This window comes from Orcinus orca, chromosome 17, assembly GCF_937001465.1.
Source record: "Orcinus orca chromosome 17, mOrcOrc1.1, whole genome shotgun sequence".
NCBI classification, from domain to species: Eukaryota; Metazoa; Chordata; class Mammalia; order Artiodactyla; family Delphinidae; genus Orcinus; species Orcinus orca.
This window is the reverse complement of record NC_064575.1, coordinates 86642446-86666299: the sequence shown is the minus strand read 5'-3', so window position 1 is coordinate 86666299 and position 23854 is coordinate 86642446. Positions and strand designations below refer to the sequence as shown.

Here is a 23854-nt window from a genome sequence, read left to right as displayed (position 1 = left end):
GGGACTGGGCCGGGTTTCAGGATGTGTGTGGCAGGCGTGTGATGGGGAACCGGTGCAGGAAGTACCAGCGGCTCCCAGAGCTGGGCAGGGCCGGTCGGCGCAGGCCTCCGCGGGCCCGGGGAGGCCCCGACGGACCCGGCTCCGGGCCGCCACGGAAACCCCTGCGCCCGGGCCGCTCGCCTCAAGCTGGTGCCGGGGCAGCCGAGTGCAGCGAGTCCCGGGAGGAGCCTGTTTGGGACCAGGCAGCTCCACCGGGAGGGGGCCTCGGGAGGGGCGGGGCCTCGGGGCGGGGCCCTAGACGGGGCGGGCGGGGCCTCTGACGGGGCGGGGTCCGCGAGGCGGGGCCTTCGTGGATGTGGGCGGGGATAGTGGGCGGGGACAGTGGGCGGGGCCTCGGCCGGGGTGGGTCCCCACGCGCTGGGCCCCTGGGCGGGGGACAGGTGGGGTCTCCGCTGGGCGCCGCAAGGGCTCTGCCTTCTACGGGGAATCTCCGCTCGGGCTCCGGCCAGGAGAGGCGGCTCCGGTGGGGCAGGCGGGCTCCACCCCCGGGCCGGCCGCGCGCCCGCGCCTCCCAGTTCCCGGAGCCCGAGTAGGGACTCGAGGTGGTGGCGGCGGCGGCTCCGCTCCCAGCTGGGCGTCTGGGCGCGGGGCCAGGACGGGAGGGGAGCGGCGGCGGCGCTGGGCGGCGGATAGCGCGGAGGGCGGCGGCCTGGACCCGCCGAGCCATGGCGGCCCCGGAGCCGGTGCCGAGGCGGGGCCGGGAGCGGGAGCGGGAGGACGAGAGTGAGGACGAGAGCGACATCCTGGAAGAGAGCCCGTGCGGCCGCTGGCAGAAGCGGCGGGAGCAGGTGGGCACGGCAGGGAGGGGCGGGTCGCCGCCCACCTCCGGCGGAGGGGCCCTTGAGACCACGCGGGGCCGTGCGGACTCTCGGGAAGCCAGAGGCCCGAAACCTCTCCGAAGCGTCGCGCAGGCGGCCCCCTTCTTGACGGGCCCTTGCACTCCTTTAGCCTGGCGCCCACACCCTGGTGAGGAACCCCCGATTCTCTAAGTCTCCTCCCGAGACCACCTCCCCATGCCTCTGGGACCAGCTGTTAGTCCTCTGGGGACCAGCCTCAAAAACACCCGGAACATGCCCCAGATCCCCTCAGCACAGCCCCAGGATACCAAGCTTCTGCTCCTGGGTGCTCAGCTTCCCCCCAGAGCAGGCCAGCGCCTGCCTCACATACTCGGGCTGCTGGAAGGGAGGTGAGCGGAGACCTAGCCCGCACCCTTTTCCTCCCCCACGCACCAGCTCACTCGTGCCCCCCGCCCCCCCACCAGGTGAACCAGGGGAACATGCCCGGCGTCCAGAGCACCTTCCTGGCCATGGACACGGAGGAGGGGGTGGAGGTGGTGTGGAACGAGCTGCACTTCGCTGACAGGAAGGCCTTTTCGGCCCACGAGGTAAGGCCTGCTGCCCTCACCCCCAACGCCCAGCCCCCCCCAGCCTGGTGACCGCCCCCCCTTCCCAGGAGAAGATCCAGCTCATGTTTGAGCAGCTGGCGCTGGTGGACCACCCCAACATTGTCAAGCTGCACAAGTACTGGCTGGACGCCTCGGAGGCCCGAGCACGGGTGAGCCCTGGGCATACCACAGGGAGGGGGGCACCAGTGGGTGGGGCGGCCGCGGGCACCCACCGTTGGTGGAGCCCGTGAGCCTGCCGCCTCGCAGGTCATCTTCATCACGGAGTACGTGTCATCGGGCAGCCTCAAGCAGTTCCTCAAAAAGACCAAGAAGAACCACAAGGCCATGAACGCCAGGGTACAGGGAGTGGGCTGGGTCAGCGTCAGGGCCAGGGTGGGGTCGGGGGTGCGCTGGGCGGCCCTGGGCACAGGAGCGGGGTTGGGCCGGGGCACCTCAGGCCCAGCTGCCTTTCCTGCGCTCACCCCACGGAGTCCGTCCGCCGCCAGGCCTGGAAGCGCTGGTGCACGCAGATCCTGTCGGCGCTCAGGTGAGGGCCTGGGCTTGCCCGAGCACCTGCCCCTGGCGCCCCCGCCCCTCTGGCACCCCTGACTCAGCTCCCCCTGCTCTCCCCTCCTCCCCAGCTTTCTGCACGCCTGCAGTCCCCCCATCATCCACGGGAACCTGACCAGCGACACCATCTTCATACAGCACAACGGCCTCATCAAGATCGGCTCTGGTGCTGGCGGAGCGGGGCTGGGCGGGGGCGGGGGGCGGGGCTGGGGGACCTGTCTGGAACGGGGCGGACGATGCCCACTGCCCCATCACGTTGACGCCTGCTTTCTCCCCACGGTGACCGGCGCAGTGTGGCACCGGATCTTCTCCAATGGTGCGTGGGGACCCTGGGGGGACGGAGCGTGGGGGAGAGGTCCGGTCTGTTCATCCCGCGCGCTCTCCGCAGCGCTCCCAGACGATCTTCGAAGCCCCATCCGTGTTGAGCGGGAGGAACCTCGGAACCTGCACTTCTTCCCGCCAGAGTACGGAGGTGAGTCTGGGGGGGTCCCCCCTCACCCCCGGCATCCGCCTTACCTGCCCTGATCTGCTCTCCCCTTTCAGAAGTTGCCGATGGCACTGCCGTGGACATCTTCTCTTTTGGGATGTGTGCGCTGGAGGTACTAACCCCATGGTCTCTGGGCCCCTCCCAGCTAACTCCCCCCATCCCACCTGTGCTGTCCCTTCCCCATGCCTGACCTTGCCCTGCCCCCCAGATGGCTGTGCTGGAGATCCAGGCCAACGGGGACACCCGGGTCACAGAGGAGGCCATCGCTCGCGCCAGGCATTCTCTGAGTGACCCTAACATGCGGGTAAGCAGCTGGCCCTGCCCCTACCGGCTGGCTCTCAGTGTTCCAAGGAGGGCCGGTGCGGTGCTTCGGGCAGGCCTGGAGGTGCAGCAGGTCTCGGCCAGGCCCGCTGCGTGAGCCTCCACCCCCCCCTCCCCCGCAAGGAGGGCCTTACTGGGCGTGCGTGTTGAGTTGCAGACGTGAAGGCTCTGAGGGCACACTCTAAGCACAGAGAGATACTTCCCGTGTGGGCACAATTTTTATGCCCGTTTTATAGATAAAGGAACAGGTTCAGAGAGGCTTTAGAGCGAGTGGTGGAGCCGGTGTTTGCATCCAGGTCTGCCTGGTTCCACGTCCCCGCCTGTAAGCCTTCAGGAGACCAGTTAGAAAGAACGTGGTCCTAGCCTGTGTTGGGGGCAAGGTGGGTGGGGAGCCGGCAAAGGGATTGCGGACGGACAGAAGCTGCAGCCACAGCCTCTCTGGCCAGAGTCTGGCGACTGTCTGGCTTCACCGCGTGACCTCTGGGGATGGGGGAGGGAAGTGACGGGGCCTGGACAGGACTGACGAGGAGGTGGAGCCAGGATGGACCCGAGAGCCAGTGGAGGGCACGGATGTGGGGCAGGGCAGGGACACCTCAAGGTCATCTCCGGAATCAGGCCTGACCTGAGGCAACCGGAAGAGGGGCAGGCTGTAGGTAGGCGGGCTCAGGCTAGGCTGCACTGGCCTCGAGGGCCTGCGCTGATCTTTCAGCACTCTGCCCAGCCCCAGGGCTGCGAGGCGGGGCTGGGGTCCTCCCTGAGCAGCGCAGCTTCACCTGTGAATTGGGGATGACAGTGTCAACCCGCCACGATTTTTGTGAGGGGTGCTGGAAGTAGAGCACGGGCAGTTCTGGGCCCGGGGGCAGACTCGACTGTCCTGTTGGAAGAATCAGGTCCTGGCCTGGCTGCTAACGGGATTCCTCTACTCTCTGCACGTTGCTCCATGAAGGCTCCCACGGGGTTGGGAGGCTTCTTCTCACACAGTGGGGCCAGAGTGGAGGGGCTCCACCGACTGCAGCCCCCTCTCCACACCCCAGGAGTTCATCCTCTCCTGCCTGGCCCGGGACCCTGCCCGCCGGCCCTCCGCTCACAGCCTCCTCTTCCACCGTGTGCTGTTTGAGGTGCACTCGCTGAAGCTCCTGGCCGCTCACTGCTTCATCCAGCACCAGTGTGAGGGGCAGGCCAGCCTGGGGGTGGGCCAGGGCCTGGGGTCGGGATGCAGAAGGAGGCCCCGCAGGACCTCGTGCTTCAGGGCCCACTGCCCTGTGTGCTCCCACCGCCCGCAGACCTCATGCCTGAGAACGTGGTGGAGGAAAAGACCAAGGCGACGGACCCGCACACGGTCCTGGCAGAGATCCCCCGGCCGCCCCGGCCCCCGTTGCAGTGGCGGTGAGCAGCCTGCAGCCCAGAGGCCTCCCCTCTCCTCCCGGCCACGCCCCCCCCCGCCCTGCCCCCCCCCCCCCCGCCCCCGCAGGACCGCCACCCTCATGTTCTCCTCACACCCATACCAGGTACTCAGAGGTCTCCTGCTTGGAGCTTGACAAGTTCCTGGAGGATGTCAGGTGAGGGCTGGAGTGAGGCTGGGGAGTGGGTAACTGTCAGGCCTGAGCCCTCAGCTGCCACCACCCTGCACTGTGTCCCTAGAAATGGGATCTACCCACTGATGAACTTCGCTGCTGCTCGGCCCCTGGGGCTGCCCCGTGTGCTGGCCCCACCCCCCGAGGAAGTCCCAAAGGCCAAGACCCCGACGCCAGAACCCTTTGACTCAGAGACCAGAAAGGTGAGACTCCAGCCTCCACAGGCCTGCCCACCGCCCAGACGGGTGCCCGTATCAGGGGTTTCAAGTCCCCCAGCCCGGCTCTCCTCCAGGCTGCCAGGAGAGACCAGGTTCTGGCTGACCTCTTTGTGGGGCTTGGGGGGCAGTCGTACAAGCTGGGATACCCCCTTTCCCAGAGGCTCCAGGGGAAGACCCCTGCAGGCCCCTGTCCCATACACGCTGCCTCTCGGATCCCACCTCCTTGGCTTGCTGATTCGCTGACATCTGTGACCTGGTGTTTCTGCCAAGGCCCCCAGGCCCTGTGTTTCCCCCGTCCCCTCCTCCTGCTAGGCTCCCCCCTGGCCAGGGGCCTCCCCGGCCACCCTCTCCCTTTCCTTGTCCACACCCACTGGGCTCCAGAGCCTCTGGCTTTGGCCTTGGGTGTGTCTCCATGGTTACCTCCCTGATCTGGGCCCCCTCTGTTCCCCACTGGCCTGCTGCACCAGCCCCCAGCCTGGCCGCCTTCCCCCGGCTTTCCAGCCAGAATTCGTGTTCTGATAGCCACAGCTGGGGGTCCTCAGCGCACGCCCCCGCCCCCGCCCCGGCCCGGCACTCTGAGGCTTGGTGTTGCTGGCATCCTGTGCTTCTGCTGTCATATCCCTGCGCACCTCGCTCCTCCCCCACCCCCTTCCCACAGCTCGCTCTTTCTTCAGGTGTTCTCCTCACCTGTGAAAACTCCTATTCATCCTTCGGTACCCAGCTTCAATATCTACTCTGGAAGTTTCCCTCAACTCACCAGGCTCCTAGCAGTGAGATGTGCTTCCTAGGCTCCCCTTGGAGACCCTCCTCATTTCCGGTCTTTACGACCCCTTTGTGTCTGGGCCCCTTTGACACAGCATCTGCTCTTGCTGCCCAGTTGCTGAGTTCCAGCCTTCGTGGGTGACCTTGGCCTCCCCCTTCCCCCAGGTGATCCAGATGCAGTGTAACCTGGAGAGAAGCGAGGACCAGGCGCGCTGGCATGTGAGGGGGGGGGCGCCACCCACAGAGGCGCGGGAGCGCGGGAGGGGCGGGGCCGACTCCCGAGCCCACCTTGCCCTCCCGCCTCCCCAGCTCACTCTGCTCCTGGTGCTGGAGGACAGGCTGCACCGGCAGCTCACCTACGACCTGCTCCCAAGTAGGCCGCCCGGCGGGACCCTGGGCGGTGGCGGGGCGGGGGGTTGGGGGGGGCGGGCACGGCGGGCGGCGCTGCGGCCTCACGCCCGGTCCTCACGCCCCTGCTGCAGCCGACAGTGCCCAGGACCTGGCCGCCGAGCTGGTGCACTATGGCTTCGTCCACGAGGTGAGGTGCGCAGCCGGGTATGGCCAGCCTGGGAGGGCCGCAGGGTGGGCCGCGCCCCACCATCGCCCATGCCTCCCTCCTGCCCTGCAGGACGATCGGCCGAAGCTGGCCGCCTTCCTGGACAGCACCTTCCTCAAGTACCGCGGAGCTCAGCCGTGACCTTGATCCCACCTCAGCGCTCCAGCTCTCCAGCTCCCCAGCTCCCCGGAACCAGACCTGGTGGCTCCCGTGGGGAAGCTCGGCATTGGCCCCCAGCGTCTGGGTGGGGGACCAGGGGCCCCCTCTGCCTGTGTGCCTGCTAGTGAGGAACCTCCCCCTTCCACAGCTCCCAGCAACCCTGCAGTGGGGCTGAGGGTGGTGGGGCAGGCCCGTCAGGGGTGAGGGAGCCAGGGCTGGGGCTGGGGGGCTGGTTAGCCCCACATGTCCTTAGGATCAGGATGCCCCCATCGGCCAGCTTCCACAACTCAGCATCCCTCCCGTACCCTTCATTTCCACCCCCGACGCCGTCTGGTCACGAGAGGCTGCCCTGCAGGGAAACGCGGCACAGTGCTGGGGGGCTGAGGGGTGGGGGTCGGCCCTGGACAGATGTGTGCCCAGGGAAGCGCTCCATTCCAAGTTGCTACCGCAGAGCCACACGAGGAACCGGAATCGCCGCCTTAAGCCCATGGTAAAGCACCTGCAGGTGTCAGGCATGGTGCTGGGCACTGGGCAGGGCCACGGCCCTGCAGCTCCATGTGGCTCTCACACCCCACCCCCCGGCCAGTGCAGACCCTCCAAAGGGCTATTTTCTGTCCTTGTTCCCTGGCCTCGAGTGGTCAGGGTCAGGCACCCTCCGTGCTCCTCCCAAGCTCACCACTCCTCCTGCTACCTCTCTTACCTCCGCCTGTGGCAGGCAGCTGCCTTCCTGGGTCCTAAGGCTACCAGCCCAGCTCCCTGTCTCCCCCACCGCTACCCCCCATAACCCTAGCCTCCATTCACTTGGACCACCTCCCTTCATTTTCAAATGTAGTTGATCACTCTTAAAGATTTTAAAGTGCATGTATAAACTGAGCACATTCAGGTTTCTAAGCATTTCAAATGTCAAACAAGAAAAGCTCACCACCGTGTTAGTTCTCTGTTGCTGCTGTCAGGGTTTACCACGAACTCAGTGGCTTAAACCAGCACACTTAGATGGTTCTGTAGCTCAGAAGTCTGGCACAGATCCCACCAGACTAAAATCAAGGTGTTAGGAAGACTGCGTGTCTTTCTGGAGGTTCTAGGGCAGAACCCATTTCCTGCTCCTTCAGGTTGCTGGCCTGCAGGTGCCAGGTGCGGCGCTGGGCACAGGGCAGGGATTCATTTCCTCGCAGTGATGGGGCCGAGGTCCCCACTTCCTTGCCTGCTGTAAACTGAAGGCCACTCTTAGCTTCTAGAGGCAGCCACCTCCATTGGCTCACGGCCCTGTCCTCTGTCTTCAAAGTCGGCAACATCGGGTGGAGTCTGTCTCATGAAACTGTGTGTCTGGTTTTCTGCACCAGGAAGGTTTCGTGTGGCTAGGTTGAGTCCGCCCGGATAATCCAGGATGATCTCCTCATCTCAAGGTCCTTAATCTTAATCACATGTGCAAAATACCTTTCACCAAGTAAAGTAATATTCACAGGTTCTGGGGGTTGGGACACTGACATCTTTGCAAGGGGCAGGGGGCGGGTGTCATTATCCCACCTACCACATCACCCTAGCCAAAACCCTAAACCAAAACACCTTACCAAGATGTATCAAATGAAATAAATGCACCAATACGGTGAATCTCAAGTTATCTTAAACATTCCAATACTCTTTACAAAATTATTCAAGTTCTCACACCTTTCAATTTAAAATTACATTCTAAAATAACTTACACATCTAGTTGGAAACGCTGATGCTGTCTGATTCTGCGTCATCTTAAAACAGTTTGAGTGTCCAATGCATAACAGATTGTACCAGTGATTAAACTGAACTCAAAAGGATCAATACTATCATTGCTTCGTTCAATGCCTATGTTGATGTTTTCATTTTAACTTTTATCTTTTCGAAGTTATATACACATTATTTTAAAAGTGGAATTTTCTTAGGCCAATAATAAATAAATAATAAATACTGTCTCTAACCCTGACCCTTTCCAAATTCAACTCTCTTAGCTGTTTCTTCAGGCATTTAAAATGCATGTTTCACAAAATCGCACACATGCTTTTACTGTGTTTTTATTGGTTTTTAACATCACATGTCACCTGCCGGTGTCCTCTGGGGGGAAGGGGGTCACTGGCCTCAACCCCCTGACCCAGCGTCATCCCAGTGTGATGGGTAGTATTACCGCTTCATTCCCACAGGTCTCAGCACAGAACAAGGTGTCCTAGGATTATATTTGCTTTCTTGCACAACTTTTTGTTTCCCCTGGAGTTAATCATTGCCTTTTGGGGGGCTTAGTTTTCTACACGTCTCATTAATTGCTCCCTAGATTCTCCCGCAGAAGTGCGAACCTACTCTCAGTCTTCAGATTTGTTGCATAGCTGGCTGCTGCGTCATTTTTTCCTGGAGCCCCCAGCCTGCCCACTCTCTGCCCCAGGCTACTTGTTCTTGGGTTTGTGACCCAGCTGTCAGCATGGGCTGCGCCTTCACCAGCACCTCCCTCCTCTTGTCTCTGGAACCCATGCTTTCTTCTTCCTTCATTCACCCTCTGTTTGAGGAGGAACATCCTGAGCGAGGATGCGTGCAGGGTCACGGAGTCGTTCCTGTTTGCCCTCACTACTCTCTCATCTGCTTGTTCGTGCAGCTAGGGACAGTGTTGGGCTGGTGGAAGATTACTTCTTGCCAGGACTGTCATTTTCTTCCAGTCCCAAGAACTCCCATGCCTGTCTGAGTTCTGACCCTTTGTGATTTATTCTCTCTCTCTCTCTGGTTCTTCTCTTTACCCAAGTACTTTGGAAATTCTCAACGACGTGTCCTGATGTAGACCTGCTCTTTCTTTTATTTTAATTTTTAATTGAAGCATAGTTGATTTACAATGTTGTGTTAATTCCTGCTGTACAGCAATTTCCATTACGGTTTATCATAGTATATTGAATATAGTTCTCTGTGCTATACAGTAGGACCTTGTTGTTTTGTTTTTTAAATATTCATTCATTTATTTGGTTGCACCCGGTGTTAGCTGCAGCTTGAGGGCTCCTTACTTGTGGCATGCGAACTCTTAGTTGCAGCATGCATGCGGGCTCTAGCTCCCTGACCAGGGATCGAACCTGGGCCCCCTGCATTGGGAGCGCAGAGCCTTACCCACTGTGCCACCAGGGAAGTCCCTGGACCTTGTTGTTTATGACCTCTTTCATCTATTGTCCAGAGATCCCAACCCTTCAGTTCTAGGAAGCTTTCTTTGCTTTTGTGGTGATTTCTCCCCTCTCCTTTTCTGGAATGCTTACTTAGATGTTGGACTTGTTTTTTGACAGGTGCAATATGTGCTGGTTAAGGGCATAGGCTCTGGAGCCATTCTGCTGCTTCCTGCTGTGTGACAGTGGTCTGTGACTCCACTCTCTCACCAGTAAAGATGGGGATAATAATGGTCCACACTTCATGGGGTGGTTGTGAGATCGCACAAGTTAACTGTGAAAAGTAACGAGAACAGTGCCCAGCACACAAGCACTCTGAAAGCAGCAATGCCAGATTTTCACAGGGGAAGCTGCCAGCAGGGGGTGGTGCTTTTGCCCCCCACAATGGAGGTGGCAAGTCCCAGCCGATCCCCCCCTTTATCCACCCCCTCTGTTGTGGAGGCCTCTAAGGCGCCCGGCCAGCTCTAGCACTGGGGAGCGCCGACAAGTGTGACAATGGCTCCATTGTCTGCTTTCCAGCTATATGGTTTTGTTGTCATACATTCTGGAAAATTACAGCTTTATCTTTCAACCTTTCTGTTTAACTGTTCGTTTTCCTCTCATGCTTTCCATTTATAAGTGCTCTTTCTCGTTTGCTGAATGTTCTTTCTTTCCAGCCTCTTGTTCATGTTTTCAGACGCAACAGCCTCTCTAATATCTCTGAGGATACGGTTTTAGCTTTCCTTTTTTCCTCCTTCTTCTGCTCGCTTTATTGGCTGTGTTCCTTCTGAGTCCCTTTTCCTTTTGCTTTTTTGTTTTTTCCTCTCCCTCAGCTGTCTGGTGATCCTGGGTTGCCCAGTTGCATTTAATCTTAGTGGCTGGGGCCTATTGCCTGGTGAGCTTTGAGATCAAGGATCGAGCCAGGCCATTCTCCTGACCACCTCCCAACTGCCAGGCTTTTCTTCTGTGTTGGGAGCTACTGCAGAGATGAGCTCTTCTCTCTGAGGATTGTGGGTGCCACATGCTTGGGGCCGGACTCGGAGCCAGGGGTGGAGGTGGCAGAAAGGCGGGAATCTCACGTATTCCCCCACTTTCAGAACAGGACCCTGCCCCCGATGGCCAACCCAACCGAGAGCGCCTCTGCTGGAGCTCACCTCCCAGCCACTGCCGGTAGGGGCTGAGCCCTGGAGTCTCTTCCTTTTCACAGTCGCACTTGCGTGAACGATCTCCTGGACCCCGACCTCCAAGATGCGAAAGCAGCTGCCGCTGTCCACCTTTCTTCAGCTCCACAACATTCCACCCCTTTGTCTTCATGGGTTGCTTCCTTTATAAAAATCCTTTTCCTATCATTTTAGAGGGAAGGGAGATGAGGCAAATATTGTTGGGTTTAACCAGGGGTGTCTGTATTTCATGTCAAACTCTCCCAGGATGGAGAAGAGACCTGCCTAGTTGGGGAAGACACCTTGCTGCCTCAGGCAGGCTGAAGTTGCTAAGCTGACAACTTCAGGGCCTGAGCCTCACTGAGTGAGGGTCTTGGGACTGGGTGGGCATGCAGCAAACGTCCAGGGCAGTTCAACACCAGGGATGGACACCTGGAGCCTTTAAAAAACAGTTCAGAACTAAGGGGACTCTGAGTGCATACCCTTCCCACGGGATTGGTTCAGAAGCCTGTCTCTTGGGTTGCAGTTCTACCGACTGTATGTCAGTGACTCTACGACGCCATCAGTGCGAAAGATGCACTGTTTTATGGATCAGTAGGAAAGAGAAAATGCGGCCATTAGGTGACAGCACACTATGCATTGGTAGGCGCATTCGGAGATATTATGATGCAAAGATGCATCTCGAAATCTGAGTCCGAAATACAGCGATTCTTTGTCACTGCTTTTAACCGCAGCCCTGGAGAGGATCGGGCCGTCTGTGACCTGCCTCGGGTTTTCCTGCAAAGCAGGCAGAAAACCGAGCAGAGGCCGGAGGGCGGCACGGGACGAAGCGAGGGGTGGGACTGGGACGCACGGAGGCCGGCGGAGGGCGGGGCTGGCGGCGAGCGGAGGCCGGGCGGCAGCGCGCGTGCCCCCGACACCCCCTGGCCCCGCCCCTTCTACCCGCCCCTCCCGGAGCGTTAACTGTTTCTCCCCTCACCGGAAGCGCGCTCCTTTTTCCTTCCACGTCGCCGGGGGGGAAAAGGCCTTAATCGCGAGAGTTCCGTCCTCTTGAGAGTTTCTCCGCCGGCACCCAGATCGCGCGAGACCGCGGGAGGAGCCGAAGCGTGCGGCGCGCGCGCGGCGGCCGCGACGGGCGCAAGATGGCGACGGCGACCATAGCTCTAGTAAGTGAGCACCCCGTGACCGCGGGCCGCCGCTCAGATGGCGGGAGCGGGTTGTCGGCCCGGCCAGGGCGCCGAGGGTCCCCTGGGGATGTGGCGATCGCTCCGGGGCCCCGCGCGAGCTCCCGCGTCCTTTGGTCGCGCGAGGCGGGGGCGGGGCGGGCGCGAGGCGGGGGCCGGCCTGCGGCCGCAGCTTCCGGCCCGCAGATTGCAGCTTCCGGGGGCCGGCGCGGGAGGGCCTGGCACGGTGGGGACCCGGGGCGCAGTTGGGGGCCGTGCCGCGCCCCGAGCCGGGTCCCTTCGCGGTGAGGCCGGTCGGGCCCCGGCGGCGGTCGTCCCCTTCTGTCGACGGGGTGCGCCTGTGTCCCCGACTTGAAGGCGGGGCTCCTGGGAACCGTGGCGTTTCTCCTCCCGCTAGTGTGAAAGGGGCCATTGGGCGTGCGGGCGTCTGTAGGAAGCGATCGGGCCTGGTGAGGAGGGAGGCCTTGGCTTCTTGCGTACCCAGCTGTGAATTTGCTCTTCGCTGATGCTCAGCGGGGAAGAGGTTTCCAGCCAACAGGGACTCCGTCCTGCTAGCCCCACTCAGGAAGGGAAGACGTGGTCTCTCATTGCATGTTTCCTGAGCGATCACATTGTCCCAAGCGCTGTGCGAGGACTTGGGGGAACAGTGGGGAACCAGAGGCAGTCTTGCCCTTTTCCGGGGTCTGGTGGGCACTGGAGACCAGTTCCCACCCAGGGTGCGTGAAGTGCTAGGGGGGTGCGGGCACATAGAGGAAGGAACCCCTCCTGCCCTGCTTAGTGGTCTCATCTTTCAGCCACATGGAGCAGTTAGCATAGATGGACAACCCCTCCTCACACAGCACTTCCGTGGTGAAATCTCCTTTCACTCTTCTTCCTCTCAGGCTTGTGCGACTGACTCCCCTCTGGGACCCTTCACACGGTACATCCCTTTCTTTACCTGCCACTCTCCCCCGACCTGTATTCAGACTGATGTGGTGAGGTGTGTCTAAGAAGGCAGCATTTGCAGGTAGATGGAGGCTGGACTGATAGGGGAGATATCTCAGGGTCAGGGGGTGTACTTAGACTGCCTTGGCCATGCTCTCAGCTGGGGGCTGATGCCCAGAGAGGGGGCCGAACCTGTTGCACTGGGGAAGAAACTGACCCCCAGTGAGAGAGAGGCCCCAGGCTATGAGGGGGGCCCAGTGTGTGACTGTCAGGCCTAGCTAACTTCACTGTCCTCTTTCTGCCATGAGCCGCTTCCTGTTGAAGCCACGAGAGCAACTACCTTTGTGAGAGAGACGTTAGAAAAGAGGTGAAGGTGGAGGCTTGGAGGCCACCAAAACTGGGAAGGTGTAGGAGCAGGAGAGGCCAGTGAGAGTCACGTCCCCAGGCGTCCACAGACCTGCGTCAACACCATGCCTCAGCCTTGCTCAGGGGGACTCAGCTCTGCTGTGGCACAGGGCCAGACACAGGTGGTGTCATAGTAGAGGTGGATAGGGGCACTGAGTCTAAACCCTGTAAGCTGGGGTTTTCAATAAGGGTCTTCACTGAGCGTCTGACTCCTTTCAAGAGGTTAATACGTGTATGCTAATAGGTGTATGTAAACTGTAGAGGCCCAGGCTTCCCTCATCAACTTGTGGGAGTGAAGTCCAGCTTGTGGTCCAACACATTCCTTTTCCTACGTTTTGAATGGATAGGTTTCTAGAAGGGTTACCTGTTTCCCTGCAGTCCTTTTGGGGCATATTGAGAGCTTGGTCTGTCTTCCGGTCCATGCATGCTGAGCAGTGCTGGTTTGCTGTCCAAAACTGTGGCTTCAGCTCTTGTGGGAGGTGGAGTGGAATGGCACGTGATCTCTTGAGGAAGGACCCAGGAAGATACAGAAGCGCCTCTTCTTACGTGGGTGTGCCTTCCACCTGGTGGCTGCAGAAACGGGCCGTAGCCCCTTCCTCTGACACTTGGACTCACTCCCACTTGGGACCATCATCCTTGGGTTCCATCTGGCAGGAGCACTGGGACCCTCCCCCCTCCCCAGGGGCACAGTTGCTTTTTTGCTCTTTCTGTGGGTCCCAGCCTGCATGTCAGTTCCCAGAGAGGCCTTCCCTGCGTGCTGGGGCCCAGCGTGCCCCGTAGTCCCGCTCTTCCCACCCTGTGCTTGATGTTCTTCTTAGCACTTGTTAACTACAGAAATGATCTCACGTAGGTGCTGGTTGCCATGCCTCTTGTCTTGTTTTGCTGCATCTGCAGTGCCCTGCACAGAGCCTGGCCATGCAGTGGACAGCATGGCACCGTGTCAAGGGGACTGAATGGAAGGAAGGCAGTGTCCTGCAGTGGCCCTGCTGTGGTCACTTGACTCTGGGTGCTGTGATAGTACTAATAACCCTTGAAACCTATGGATTGCTTGCCATGTGCACATGGATTGCCTTAAGCACTTTGTGTGGAGCCACTCACTGAATCTTCCTGCCGGCCCCAGGAGACAGGCCTGACGGGGCCTGAAGCCTGGAGATGTTAAGTAATTACGTAACTTTCCTTTTTTTCTAGTGGAAATAATCCTTTTGCCCTGGGCTGTTGATCATTGACAGTGCTGGGGTTTGGGGCCCAGAATCATGGGGCAGCACTGCACCCCACCCCACCATACACACACACGTGCCAGAGGGGGATTCGCACCCCTCAAGGCACTGCTGCCTGGTGGGGGGCGGGGTGGGGGCTTTGTGACTGCAGGGCATGCTTCATTCATTGCCAGAGGATGACAGCATAGGGCTAGCTGTAATGATAAATGACAGTTTCCTTTAAGCTCTCTTAGCATCTGCTTAGAACAGAACCCTAGGCTCAGTGGGACTGGAAACTCTGTTTCTGCCATGAATAGGTAGGAGGTAGGATGTCCTTCCTAGAGTTCTTGGTGAACTGAATTTTCCTGGGAAGTCTCTTCTGAGCTGGGTTCTGATCTCAGCACTGTCCTGGTTCCTTTGTTGGCTATTACAGTAATTTGGGGGAGTGGTTTATAAGTGTGCCCTCAAGCTGACTCTGTTCACAGGGGTCTAAAGGTTGGATTGGATCCCCAGACCTGAAGTGATCTCTTGCTGCGGGTCTTAAGAGGCAGCCTCTGCTCTGGGTGTGTTCTGGGGGCTGCCAGGGAACTTGGGGCAAAGCCAGACTCTAACCCTGTCCCCAGATGCCATGTGCCCACTGGGTGGGACCTGTGTCAGCAGGTCCCCAATTTCCTTTGTCTCTCTCTGGGGCACAGTTTCTCAGCAGCAGTGGTGCCGAGTTCAGAGGGGTTCCAGGGAGGCAGCAAGGCTGGGTCGGCCACAGCTTCTGTGCCCGCTGGCCACGTCTCCAGTGCAGTCAGGTTTGTGCTGCTGTCTCTCCTTTGAGGCTGGAACTCCTGAGACATGCTCTGGCCAGGTTGGCCCAGCCTTTGGCTTTGTTTGTGCACGGACCCTTGAGGGTGGGCATGGCTGTCGCCTGTGTTCAAGATACCTGTGGGTCTCGTCCTTGATCTGGGAGCGGGTTCCTGCTGTGTGGCATCTGAGAAGGTGGGGAAGTCTCAGGGCACCTCCACTAAGACCCTCTCCCCTGTGACGTTGCCCACCTCCTGCCCTTGGCCTGCCACCCTTCTAAGCCGGGTCGGGAGCTTCTCCTTCCATTGGGCTGGCTCTGCATGGCAGTGCTTCTCGGCCCCTCTAGGCATGGCCAAGCTCTCATCTGCCCCGAGTTAGACAGCCCTGGACAGTTTGCTGGGGGAGGGAGGCTTATACATGCAGACACCCTGCCCGGCCCTGCCACTCAGAGGGCAGCCCTCCTCGGAGCTGTCTTCAGGAGGGGCCTGGGACCTGCCCCAGGGGCTTTTTGGCCAGAGACTGTTGAAGGCATTGGGGCTGACGCTAAGCTGTGGGCTGGCCCAGGCATGTGGACAGGGTGCTGAAGAGGTGCCTCTGTCTGCCTCAGGAGGGAGACGGCCATCTGCGCTCCTTGTCATCTTGTCCTGCCCGGCCTGGCCCAGCCTACCAGTAGGAAAGGAAGTGATCTTTACGACCTCAGCTGTGTGGCCAGAGGGCAGCTCTCGACCCACTCCTGCCTTCTGTTGGGCTGGGGCAGAAGCATAGCTCAGCTCTCTACCCTGTCTCTTTCTGGGGACTCGTTGCCAGCTCGGGGCTGCCACAGATTTGCTCTGGTTTCTGCCAGGCCAGCCCCTTGTGCTGGGCTCTGGGCAGCTGCAGGTGTGCTGGAGGAGTGGGCAGGGTGAGGTGCAGGGAGGCAGTGTCAGGAGTGTCCAGGGGCCATGTCACAGCTGGCTCCTTCCTGGGCCCCTGCCGGCCTCCCTTCCTGGTCCGTGCGGAGCTCAGCTCTTAACCAGGAAAGACGAGAGAGGGCCTGGGTGGCTGGGTCTTGTGGACGTCCGTCACATCATCTCCTTCCTGCCTGCAGCAGGTCAATGGCCAGCAAGGAGGGGGGTCCGAGCCGGCGGCGGTGGCGGCGGCGGCGGCGGCGGCAGTGGTGGCAGCGGGAGACAAATGGAAACCTTCACAGGTACTGACCTTAAGCATCCTCGCCCTCAGGCCCGCCTGCCCGCCCGCCCGCCCGCCCGCCTGCCTGCCTGCCTTCGCGTCCCTGGGCCCAGAGAGACCTGGCAGGGGGTGGGGCGGGAGGAGCCCGAGGGACTCTTCTCTGTCCTGCCCTCTCGCTCGCCACCCAGCCTCCAGCCTGGCTGTAGCCTCCTCCTCCCTGCCTCTACTTGGCGTCCTCCCTGCTTCTGTGGTGGGTTGAAGCCTCATGTGTCTTCAGACACCAGGCAGATGGTGGCTGTGGTCAGGTGGGGTGTGAACCTCAGCCGGTGGGAGCCCTTCACGTCGGTGTCATACAGAAGGGCAAACGTGTTGTTCCCGAACGTGCAGGGTATTGCTAAGAGCCAGAGATACAGTTTCACTTCAGATCTCTGACTTAAGTAAAACGTGAAAGCAGAACCGTGTGTAAGTCAAAGTCCAAGTCTGGCGGCCTCGGGGCAGGGCTTCAGGGTAGGCGTGGGAGATCTTGGCCAGTTCTGGTCGCAGAGCCGGTGGGAGTGTGGGAGGGGGAGCCGGGTAAGAAGGTTCTTCACGCTTCTCCACGGCAGCGCCTGCGTCCAGAGTGTTGGGGGGCTGTTCGGCTGGGCCCCCAGCACGCTGGGGGGAGGGCCATGGCACGCAGCCTGGACCCTAGGAAGTTACGGGGGCTGAAGCTGGTGGGCCCCTCTAGCCAGCCCTCCCCGACCCTGGCTGGCTGTCTAGCCAGCCATTGGCTGGTAGAAGGGCTTTTTGTTTATCAAGACAAAGAGGAGATTGAAAAGTTTCTAAGGGGCTGAAAGGGGGTAGCATTGGTTACCATGGTGACAGCCTGCTCTGGAGTCATAGCCCCAGGCTCTCGGGCCTCTCTGGCACTAAGGAGAACTGGGCTTGGAGCCAGCGGGAAGGACAGCCTCGCAGGGGCCAGACTGGGTCGCCAGGGGAGGGGCTTCCAGGGCTTCCTGCCCTTTGACCCTGTGCTGGAAACCCCACACTCCAGCTGGTCAGGATGGTGGTTCTTGGGGTTTGGGTCATCCAACCCCTTCCTGCCCCCTTTGTACCTCTGTCCTTGCTCGTCACTCCTGTGCTGGCGACCTGCCTCTCTTCTCTGCTGTCCCTCCCGAGGCTTCATGCTGGGTGCTGCAGATACCCGCTCTGGAGCGCTTGCTGGCCACCCAGTAACTGGTGGATAGGCAGGTGTGTTCTAACTCCCGACACACGTGCTCTTCTGGGTCTGGTGGCCGTGCTTCTCTTCCAGCTTACACAACTGTTTTCTTCCCCCTGCAAACAGCTTAGAAATGAGTTTTGGTAGAGGGCATGTAAACAGTCCTAGTAGCATCCACTGTGGTCTGCAGCAGGCTGGGACACCGCCACCGCCACCAAAGCGTCTCCTCCTCCCTGTGCTCACCTAGGGTGCTGGTGGGTGTCCACTTCTGTCCCCCTGTGGCTGGCCTGCTTCTGGCCTCTCTTGCCAGGGTGCCTATGCACAGCCCAGGGAGGAGTTTGGTGGAGGTGGGTTGGAGCCCTCCTTGGGGCTGCCGTGGCCTGGGAGAACAACTCCGGGCTCTCCGGGCGGTGTGCACAGTGTGCAGGGATGGGTTACCGCCTGGAGCTGTGCTGGGAGGGAGCCCTTGCCCATACTTGCTCTTTGAGTGGCCCCTGGATCTCGTCCCGAGCAGGGAAGCCGAGTCTGTGGCCGTGGCTGGGGCCATGAGGAAGTGTGGGTGCCAGGCGGTCCGGGAATGAGGAGTCCCAGGACCTCCAGCGAGCCCTGGCCCCCTCCCCTTGTCTTAGAGGACAGCTGAGGCTGGCTCTCTTGTGCAGCATGGGATGGGGGTTCTGGGGTCAGGCATGCCACGAGGGCTGGGCCCTCTCACTACTTGTACCTGTCTGGGTGACTCCTGCAAGCCTGGGTTCTGCAGCTGCCCTGGGTTGGCCAAGGGCCCCCAAGGTGTCTGTCTGCCTCGGTGTGTGTCCTCCCGGTGGATCCTGGAGGAGACCGGCCTGGGACAGGCATAGGGGTGTCAGGTGGGCAGACCCACGTCCAGGCTAGGTGGGAGACAGTCTGTGTGAGGACGTGTCTGCCCCTGGGAGCGGGCTGAGCTGCAGGCCACGTGCGGTTGTCGGGGAAGGAGGTGGGGTGGGCTCCTGGGGCCGTGTGAGGGAGGTCTTGAACTTGTCCTTAATGCCTTCCCTGCTCCCCATCACCAGGGGACAGACTCCATCAAGATGGAGAACGGGCAGAGCACAGCCGCAAAGCTGGGACTGCCTCCCCTGACGCCTGAGCAGCAAGAGGCCCTCCAGAAGGTGAGAGCGTGTGTCCTGCCCGGGGCGCTGCGGCAGGGGGAAGCCGCTGGCGGGGGAAGGCCCATCTCCCCGCAGGCCAGGCCCCCCAGTGCTCCTCAACACCTTCTCTCGCAGGCCAAGAAGTACGCCATGGAGCAGAGCATCAAGAGCGTGCTGGTGAAGCAGACCATCGCCCACCAGCAGCAGCAGCTCACCAACCTGCAGGTGAGCTGCCCTCCCCGCCCCTCCACCGCCTCCTCTGCCTTCTCTTCCTCCTCTTGTGCCTGCGGCTGTCCCCGCAAGGTGTCGTGCTGCTCGGTTTCTCAAGGACTCCTTGGGACGCCCGGGTTCCTCCCTGGGGCACGAGTGGCCCAGCCTGACCCACGCCCCCCCCAACCCTCCTCTGCGCCCCACCGCCCCTCCCGAATCGGCTCCTCTTCTTGGACTTCAGACTGTGGCCCTGAGCCCGTGTGCCCCCAGGCGGCATGGCTGGTGTTGCAGCCCCTAGGAATGTTCCTCCCCACCCCCATGGCCTCGGATAAGAGCAGTCGGGCCCCCCTGCAGGGAGTTCAGTCCTCGGCTTGGGGCCCAGGACTGAGAGGACAGGCTGGGGACGCCTCCACGGGGCCCTGCTCTAGGCCTGTGGCCAAAGGCTGCCTCGGCTCTGGGGAAGAGGACAGGGTGAGGCTGACAGGTGCCTGGGCCTCGAGCCCCCCCCCACCGCCCCCTGCCCCCCTCCCCCTCAGATGTTCACGCTGCCAGGAGATGCCCTGGCTCTTCACTGTGCTCCATCCGTTCCTCCCCTCCCCCTTCCCTCCCCCTCCCTCCTCCTCCTCCCCCTCCTCCTTCTCCTCCTTCTCCTCCTTCCCCCTTCCTTCTGCCCCGCCAGCCAGGCTGCGGGGCGGGGCACCTGGGGCTCTGAGGCCCCCCTGGGCAGGTGCCGGCAGCTGGCCTCTTGGCCGGCAGTGTGGGAAGGCAGGCGGGCCTCCTGGCAGGGCGGGGACTCCGGGCCTTGCCGCTGTCTGCGTGAGGTGTGACGAGAGCGGAGACTGCTCGGCTCCAACAGACTGAACTCTGTCTTTACTGTCTTTCAGATGGCAGCAGTGACAATGGGCTTTGGAGATCCTCTCTCACCTTTGCAATCGGTCAATAGACATGCTCACTTCTTCCGGGGCTCATGTCCTTAGTCAGGGCTAGAGGGGGGCAGTGCGGCCCGCGTGCTGGGGACCTTGCTCCCCGTAGCCGGCCCTGCCCGCCAGCTCGGGACAAGCGCAACAGAGCGCCAGGCGTGGCGGGGCCAGTGGTGTGGGGGGCACCCACCCCGGGACCGCCCCTGGGGAGGCCTACATCTGCTCTGAGGGCCCGCCTTAAAACTAACCGGCCAGGTAACTGCGGAGGGCAGCCGGCCAGGAGGGTAGCTGCCCACGCCAGGCCCGCCTGCACCCATGCCGCCTGCACACACGGGGTGCACCGCCGGGCCTCCAGCTCCGCCGGTCTCCAGGCTGCTCGGGCTCCTGGCTTGGGGTCAGGCCCCCGAGGAGAGAAGGGTCTTAACTCATGGCCCCATCAAACCCTGGAGGGAGGACGGATGGATGGGGTGGGGGGCTGGGGGGACCCAAGCAAATGAGAGAGGGAAGCACGAGGACTGGGCCTCGGGCCTGGCTGTCAGCAAGGGGCGGAGGCCACGCGGCCAGGGGACAGGCAGAGGCGGCGGCCAGAGGGGACAGGGGACAGGCAGAGGCGGCGGCCACAGCCCTGGCTGCTATCAGCAGGAGTCTGGGAAGGAGAAGCCCCTCCATCCCCCAGAGGCAGGCTGAGGAGGAGGCCAGGCCCGTCTGGGGAGTCCGAGGGGGAAACGTGGCCTTCTCTGGGGGTCATCCCTGGGTGTGCCGCTCTCGCAGGGGAGACGTAGTCCTGACCTCGAGGACCAGACAGTCCCTGTGTCCTCTCTAGGAAGCGTCTGTCTGTGGGGACAGGTCAGGGAGAGGGCTTTATGGCACACCTGCTGTTGGGGAGCCCACACTGAAGAGGAGACGAGCTCCTATCTTGGAAAACTTTGACCTGAGGGGCAGCTGGTTTTATGTCTGGGGCGCCTGGTGCGAGAGGGGACATAATTGTACTTTTGGGGGGGTCCTTGGTCTCAGCAGGGAGCCTGAGGCCTGTTTGTTGAGAGTATAGTTTGAGGAGGGGAGTCCCATTTGTGGGGGGGAATTCTAGTCTGGGGGAGATGTGGACCTTATTTGTAGGCCCCTTTTTGAGGGACCGGGGGCCCGGCCTGTTCTAGGCCAATTGATGTATCTAAAAGAAGCTGGCCTCTGGTTATGGGGAACCTCGTGAGGGTGTGGGGCTCCCCTGTTGAGGGGCTAGAGCCAGGGCCCCGTCTCCTTTGCCTGCCCTGGGCCTGTGGTCTCCTCCCTGGGCCCAGCTCCTCCCAGTGGCCCATGGCGTGTGGCTCTAGGACCCTCCCTACCAGGCATGTCATATGTGAGGTGGCAGGGTGGGAACTGTCTCCTTGAGGGAATGGGGAGGTCCCTCGGCACAACTGCCATGCTCGCCCCAGCGTAGAGGCGGTGTGTCTGCCCAAGCAGAGCCCAGGGGCTTCTCCTTTTGGCGGCTCTGCCACCTCTTGATGTTCCCGGGGAGTAGCAGCCCTTTTTTGTGAGGGTTCAGGCTCTGGGGCCCTGCGCGAGCGGCTGCTGTTCGTCTTCTCTCCAGGGAGCCCCTGTCTGGGCTCCTCCCCTCCTCCCCGGGGTCTCTTCTGGGCGGTAGCTGCCCTGTCTTCTGTCCCCTCTCTCGCCTCCATACCAGTGGGTCCCTGCAGCCTGGCGGCTCCCCCTTCCCTCTCTGTCGGAGTGCACGGCCAGGACCCTGGGAGGACCTCTCAGCCCACCTGGGTGCCCGGCCCCAAACTGGAGGGCTTGCGGCCCTGCCTTGCGACCACCTGTCAGCTTCGCTGTCAGTCTGCCCGGGACCTGGGTGGGCCGGGGTGCGTTCGTTTCCTGCCTCCAGGCCTGCCTTTCCTTCCTGGGGGTGGGGTCCTGCCGACCCCCACCACCCTGACTGCAGGGGCTGAGCCTGTACCACGCTGCCGTGTGGGGAGCCCTCCCCAAGCGGAGCTGGGTGGGTGGGCCAGGAGGGGAATGGGCTGCCCAGCCTCCCACCACCCCCTCACAAGCCAGTGGCTCTCTCTCCCCTTGTGTCCTGCTCCAGATGGCAGCTCAGCGACAGCGGGCACTAGCCATCATGTGCCGGGTCTACGTGGGCTCCATCTACTACGAGCTGGGGGAGGACACCATTCGCCAGGCCTTTGCCCCCTTTGGACCCATCAAGAGCATTGACATGTCCTGGGACTCCGTCACCATGAAGCACAAGGTGAGGTTCCATCTTCCCTGCCTCGCCCCACCCCCGGGCTCTCCAGGCCTAACAGCGTGTTCCTGCGTCCAGGGCTTTGCATTTGTGGAGTACGAGGTCCCAGAGGCCGCCCAGCTGGCCTTGGAGCAGATGAACTCCGTGATGCTGGGAGGCAGGAACATCAAGGTGAGGCCGGGGGTGGACCTCCGGGTCAGCACGTGGCATGGGTGTGCGGTGTTCAGTCCCCCCGAGATGCAGAGCAGCCCCTCCAGGAGCCTGCAGCGACCCGGCCTAGGCTGACTGGGCACTCTTCATCCCTGCCTCTCCCCCAGGTGGGCAGACCCAGCAACATAGGGCAGGCCCAGCCCATCATAGACCAGCTGGCCGAGGAGGCGCGAGCCTTCAACCGCATCTACGTGGCTTCTGTGCACCAGGACCTCTCGGACGACGACATCAAGAGTGTGTTTGAGGCCTTCGGCAAGATCAAATCTTGCACACTGGCTCGGGACCCCACGACTGGCAAGCACAAGGGCTATGGCTTCATCGGTGAGCTTGGGGAGGCGGGGTGGCGGTGAAGCCCACCCGACACCGTGGCCGGCGCTCACTGCCACTCCTGCTCTGCAGAATATGAGAAGGCCCAGTCGTCCCAGGATGCCGTGTCTTCCATGAACCTTTTTGACCTGGGTGGCCAGTACTTGCGGGTGGGCAAGGCTGTCACCCCCCCTATGCCCCTGCTTACACCTGCCACACCTGGAGGCCTCCCGCCTGCTGCTGCTGTGGCCGCAGCTGCAGCCACAGCCAAGATTACGGCTCAGGTAAGGGCAGGTGGGATTGTGTGGGCTTGGTGGTGGGCACCAGGCCCCCGATCCTGTGCGGACTGGCTCTTTGGTCTTGAGTGGAGGCGGCCAGACCGGGGACTAAGCACAGTGGCCTTGGTTGCAGGAAGCAGTGGCTGGAGCAGCGGTACTGGGTACTCTAGCCACACCTGGACTGGTGTCCCCTGCCCTGACTCTGGCCCAGCCCCTGGGGGCTCTACCCCAGGCTGTCATGGCTGCCCAGGCCCCGGGAGTTATCACAGGTGAGCCTGGGTGGGTCGAGGTTTCCCTCCTTCCCCTGCCCCCTCCTCTGGGCTTGATGCCTTCAGCTGCCCTTAATGAGCTTCCTTAGTCCCCTGTGCCCCGGGCAGTTCAGCCATGCTCAGCGGTGCTGTGCTCCTTCCTGGGAATGGTGGAGGCGGGGGGAGTGACTGCTGGACCTGGTGGGTTTGCTGCAGGTGTGACCCCGGCCCGGCCTCCCATTCCGGTCACCATCCCCTCTGTGGGAGTGGTGAACCCCATCCTGGCCAGCCCTCCGACACTCGGTCTCCTGGAGCCCAAGAAAGAGAAGGAGGAGGAGGAGCTGTTCCCTGAGTCCGAGAGACCAGAGATGCTGAGTGAGCAGGAGCACATGAGCATCTCTGGCAGCAGCGCCCGCCACATGGTGATGCAGAAGCTCCTCCGCAAGCAGGAGGTGGGCAGCCGGGGCCGGTGGGGCGGGGCGGGGTGGGGCGGGGTGGTGCAGCCAGCCACAGCTCTCAGCTGCCCCCCCCCCCACAGTCCACAGTGATGGTTCTGCGCAACATGGTGGACCCCAAGGACATCGATGACGACCTGGAGGGGGAGGTGACCGAGGAGTGTGGCAAGTTTGGTGCTGTCAACCGTGTCATCATCTACCAGGAGAAGCAGGGCGAGGAGGAGGATGCAGAGATCATTGTCAAGATTTTTGTGGAGTTTTCCGTAGCCTCTGAGACTCACAAGGCCATCCAGGCCCTCAACGGGCGCTGGTTTGCTGGCCGCAAGGTGGTGGCTGAAGTGTATGACCAGGAGCGTTTTGATAACAGTGACCTCTCCGCGTGACCTTAGACCCATTCCCTGGACTTGCACTTTCTCCTTGTTTCCTCCGGGTTTTATAGAGAGATTCGGTGGTATCTTGGGCCCAGCCGCCCAGCCTGTGGATAAAGGTGCAGATGCTGCTGGCCCTGAACGTTCCTGTCTGACAGTGGTCTTGTGCTTATTGGGTCCCGTTGGGGCGCGGGCGCGGCTCAGGGCAAGCACCCGGGCCGTGCGGAGGCACTGGGCCTTGGCGGCCG

The 23854-nt window shown here is 61.4% G+C and overlaps 2 protein-coding genes and 1 long non-coding RNA gene across 7 annotated transcripts; 2 read left to right on the top strand and 1 right to left on the bottom strand.

Moving 5' to 3' along the window:
- The first annotated feature begins 390 nt into the window (after positions 1-390).
- NRBP2 (nuclear receptor binding protein 2) lies at positions 391-8045 on the top strand. Of its 2 annotated transcripts, none has more exons than XM_033420102.2 (18): positions 391-848; positions 1322-1444; positions 1513-1614; positions 1712-1801; positions 1951-1991; positions 2086-2180; positions 2307-2330; positions 2403-2486; positions 2558-2613; positions 2710-2805; positions 3857-3989; positions 4106-4208; positions 4331-4381; positions 4464-4599; positions 5542-5595; positions 5686-5749; positions 5859-5919; positions 6005-8045. In XM_033420102.2, the coding sequence occupies exons 1-18, from the start codon at positions 726-728 to the stop codon at positions 6264-6266; spliced, it is 1698 nt and encodes a 565-aa protein (XP_033275993.1). In that variant the 5' UTR covers positions 391-725; the 3' UTR covers positions 6267-8045. The 2 variants fall into 2 exon arrangements, with proteins under 2 accessions (XP_033275993.1, XP_033275994.1); XM_033420103.2 differs by having other exon boundaries at positions 393-848; positions 5859-5914; positions 6005-6221.
- Positions 8046-8117: 72 nt separating this feature from the next.
- Positions 8118-11471, bottom strand: LOC117199684 (uncharacterized). Its single transcript, XR_007472712.1, has 2 exons — positions 11368-11471; positions 8118-10571 (listed from the first exon to the last, which is right to left on the bottom strand). It is a non-coding gene; the product is annotated as an uncharacterized LOC117199684 (long non-coding RNA).
- PUF60 (poly(U) binding splicing factor 60) lies at positions 11327-23748 on the top strand. Of its 4 annotated transcripts, XM_004265239.4 has the most exons (12): positions 11327-11554; positions 15977-16078; positions 18301-18396; positions 18511-18600; positions 19470-19520; positions 21586-21747; positions 21820-21912; positions 22059-22272; positions 22351-22541; positions 22669-22804; positions 23000-23235; positions 23322-23748. In XM_004265239.4, exons 1-12 carry the CDS (start codon positions 11531-11533, stop codon positions 23619-23621), a joined length of 1695 nt encoding a protein of 564 aa, XP_004265287.1. In that variant the 5' UTR covers positions 11327-11530; the 3' UTR covers positions 23622-23748. The 4 variants fall into 4 exon arrangements, with proteins under 4 accessions (XP_004265287.1, XP_004265289.1, XP_004265288.1 ...); XM_004265241.4 differs by lacking the exon at positions 15977-16078; XM_004265240.4 differs by lacking the exon at positions 19470-19520.
- The last annotated feature ends 106 nt before the right edge of the window (positions 23749-23854 follow it).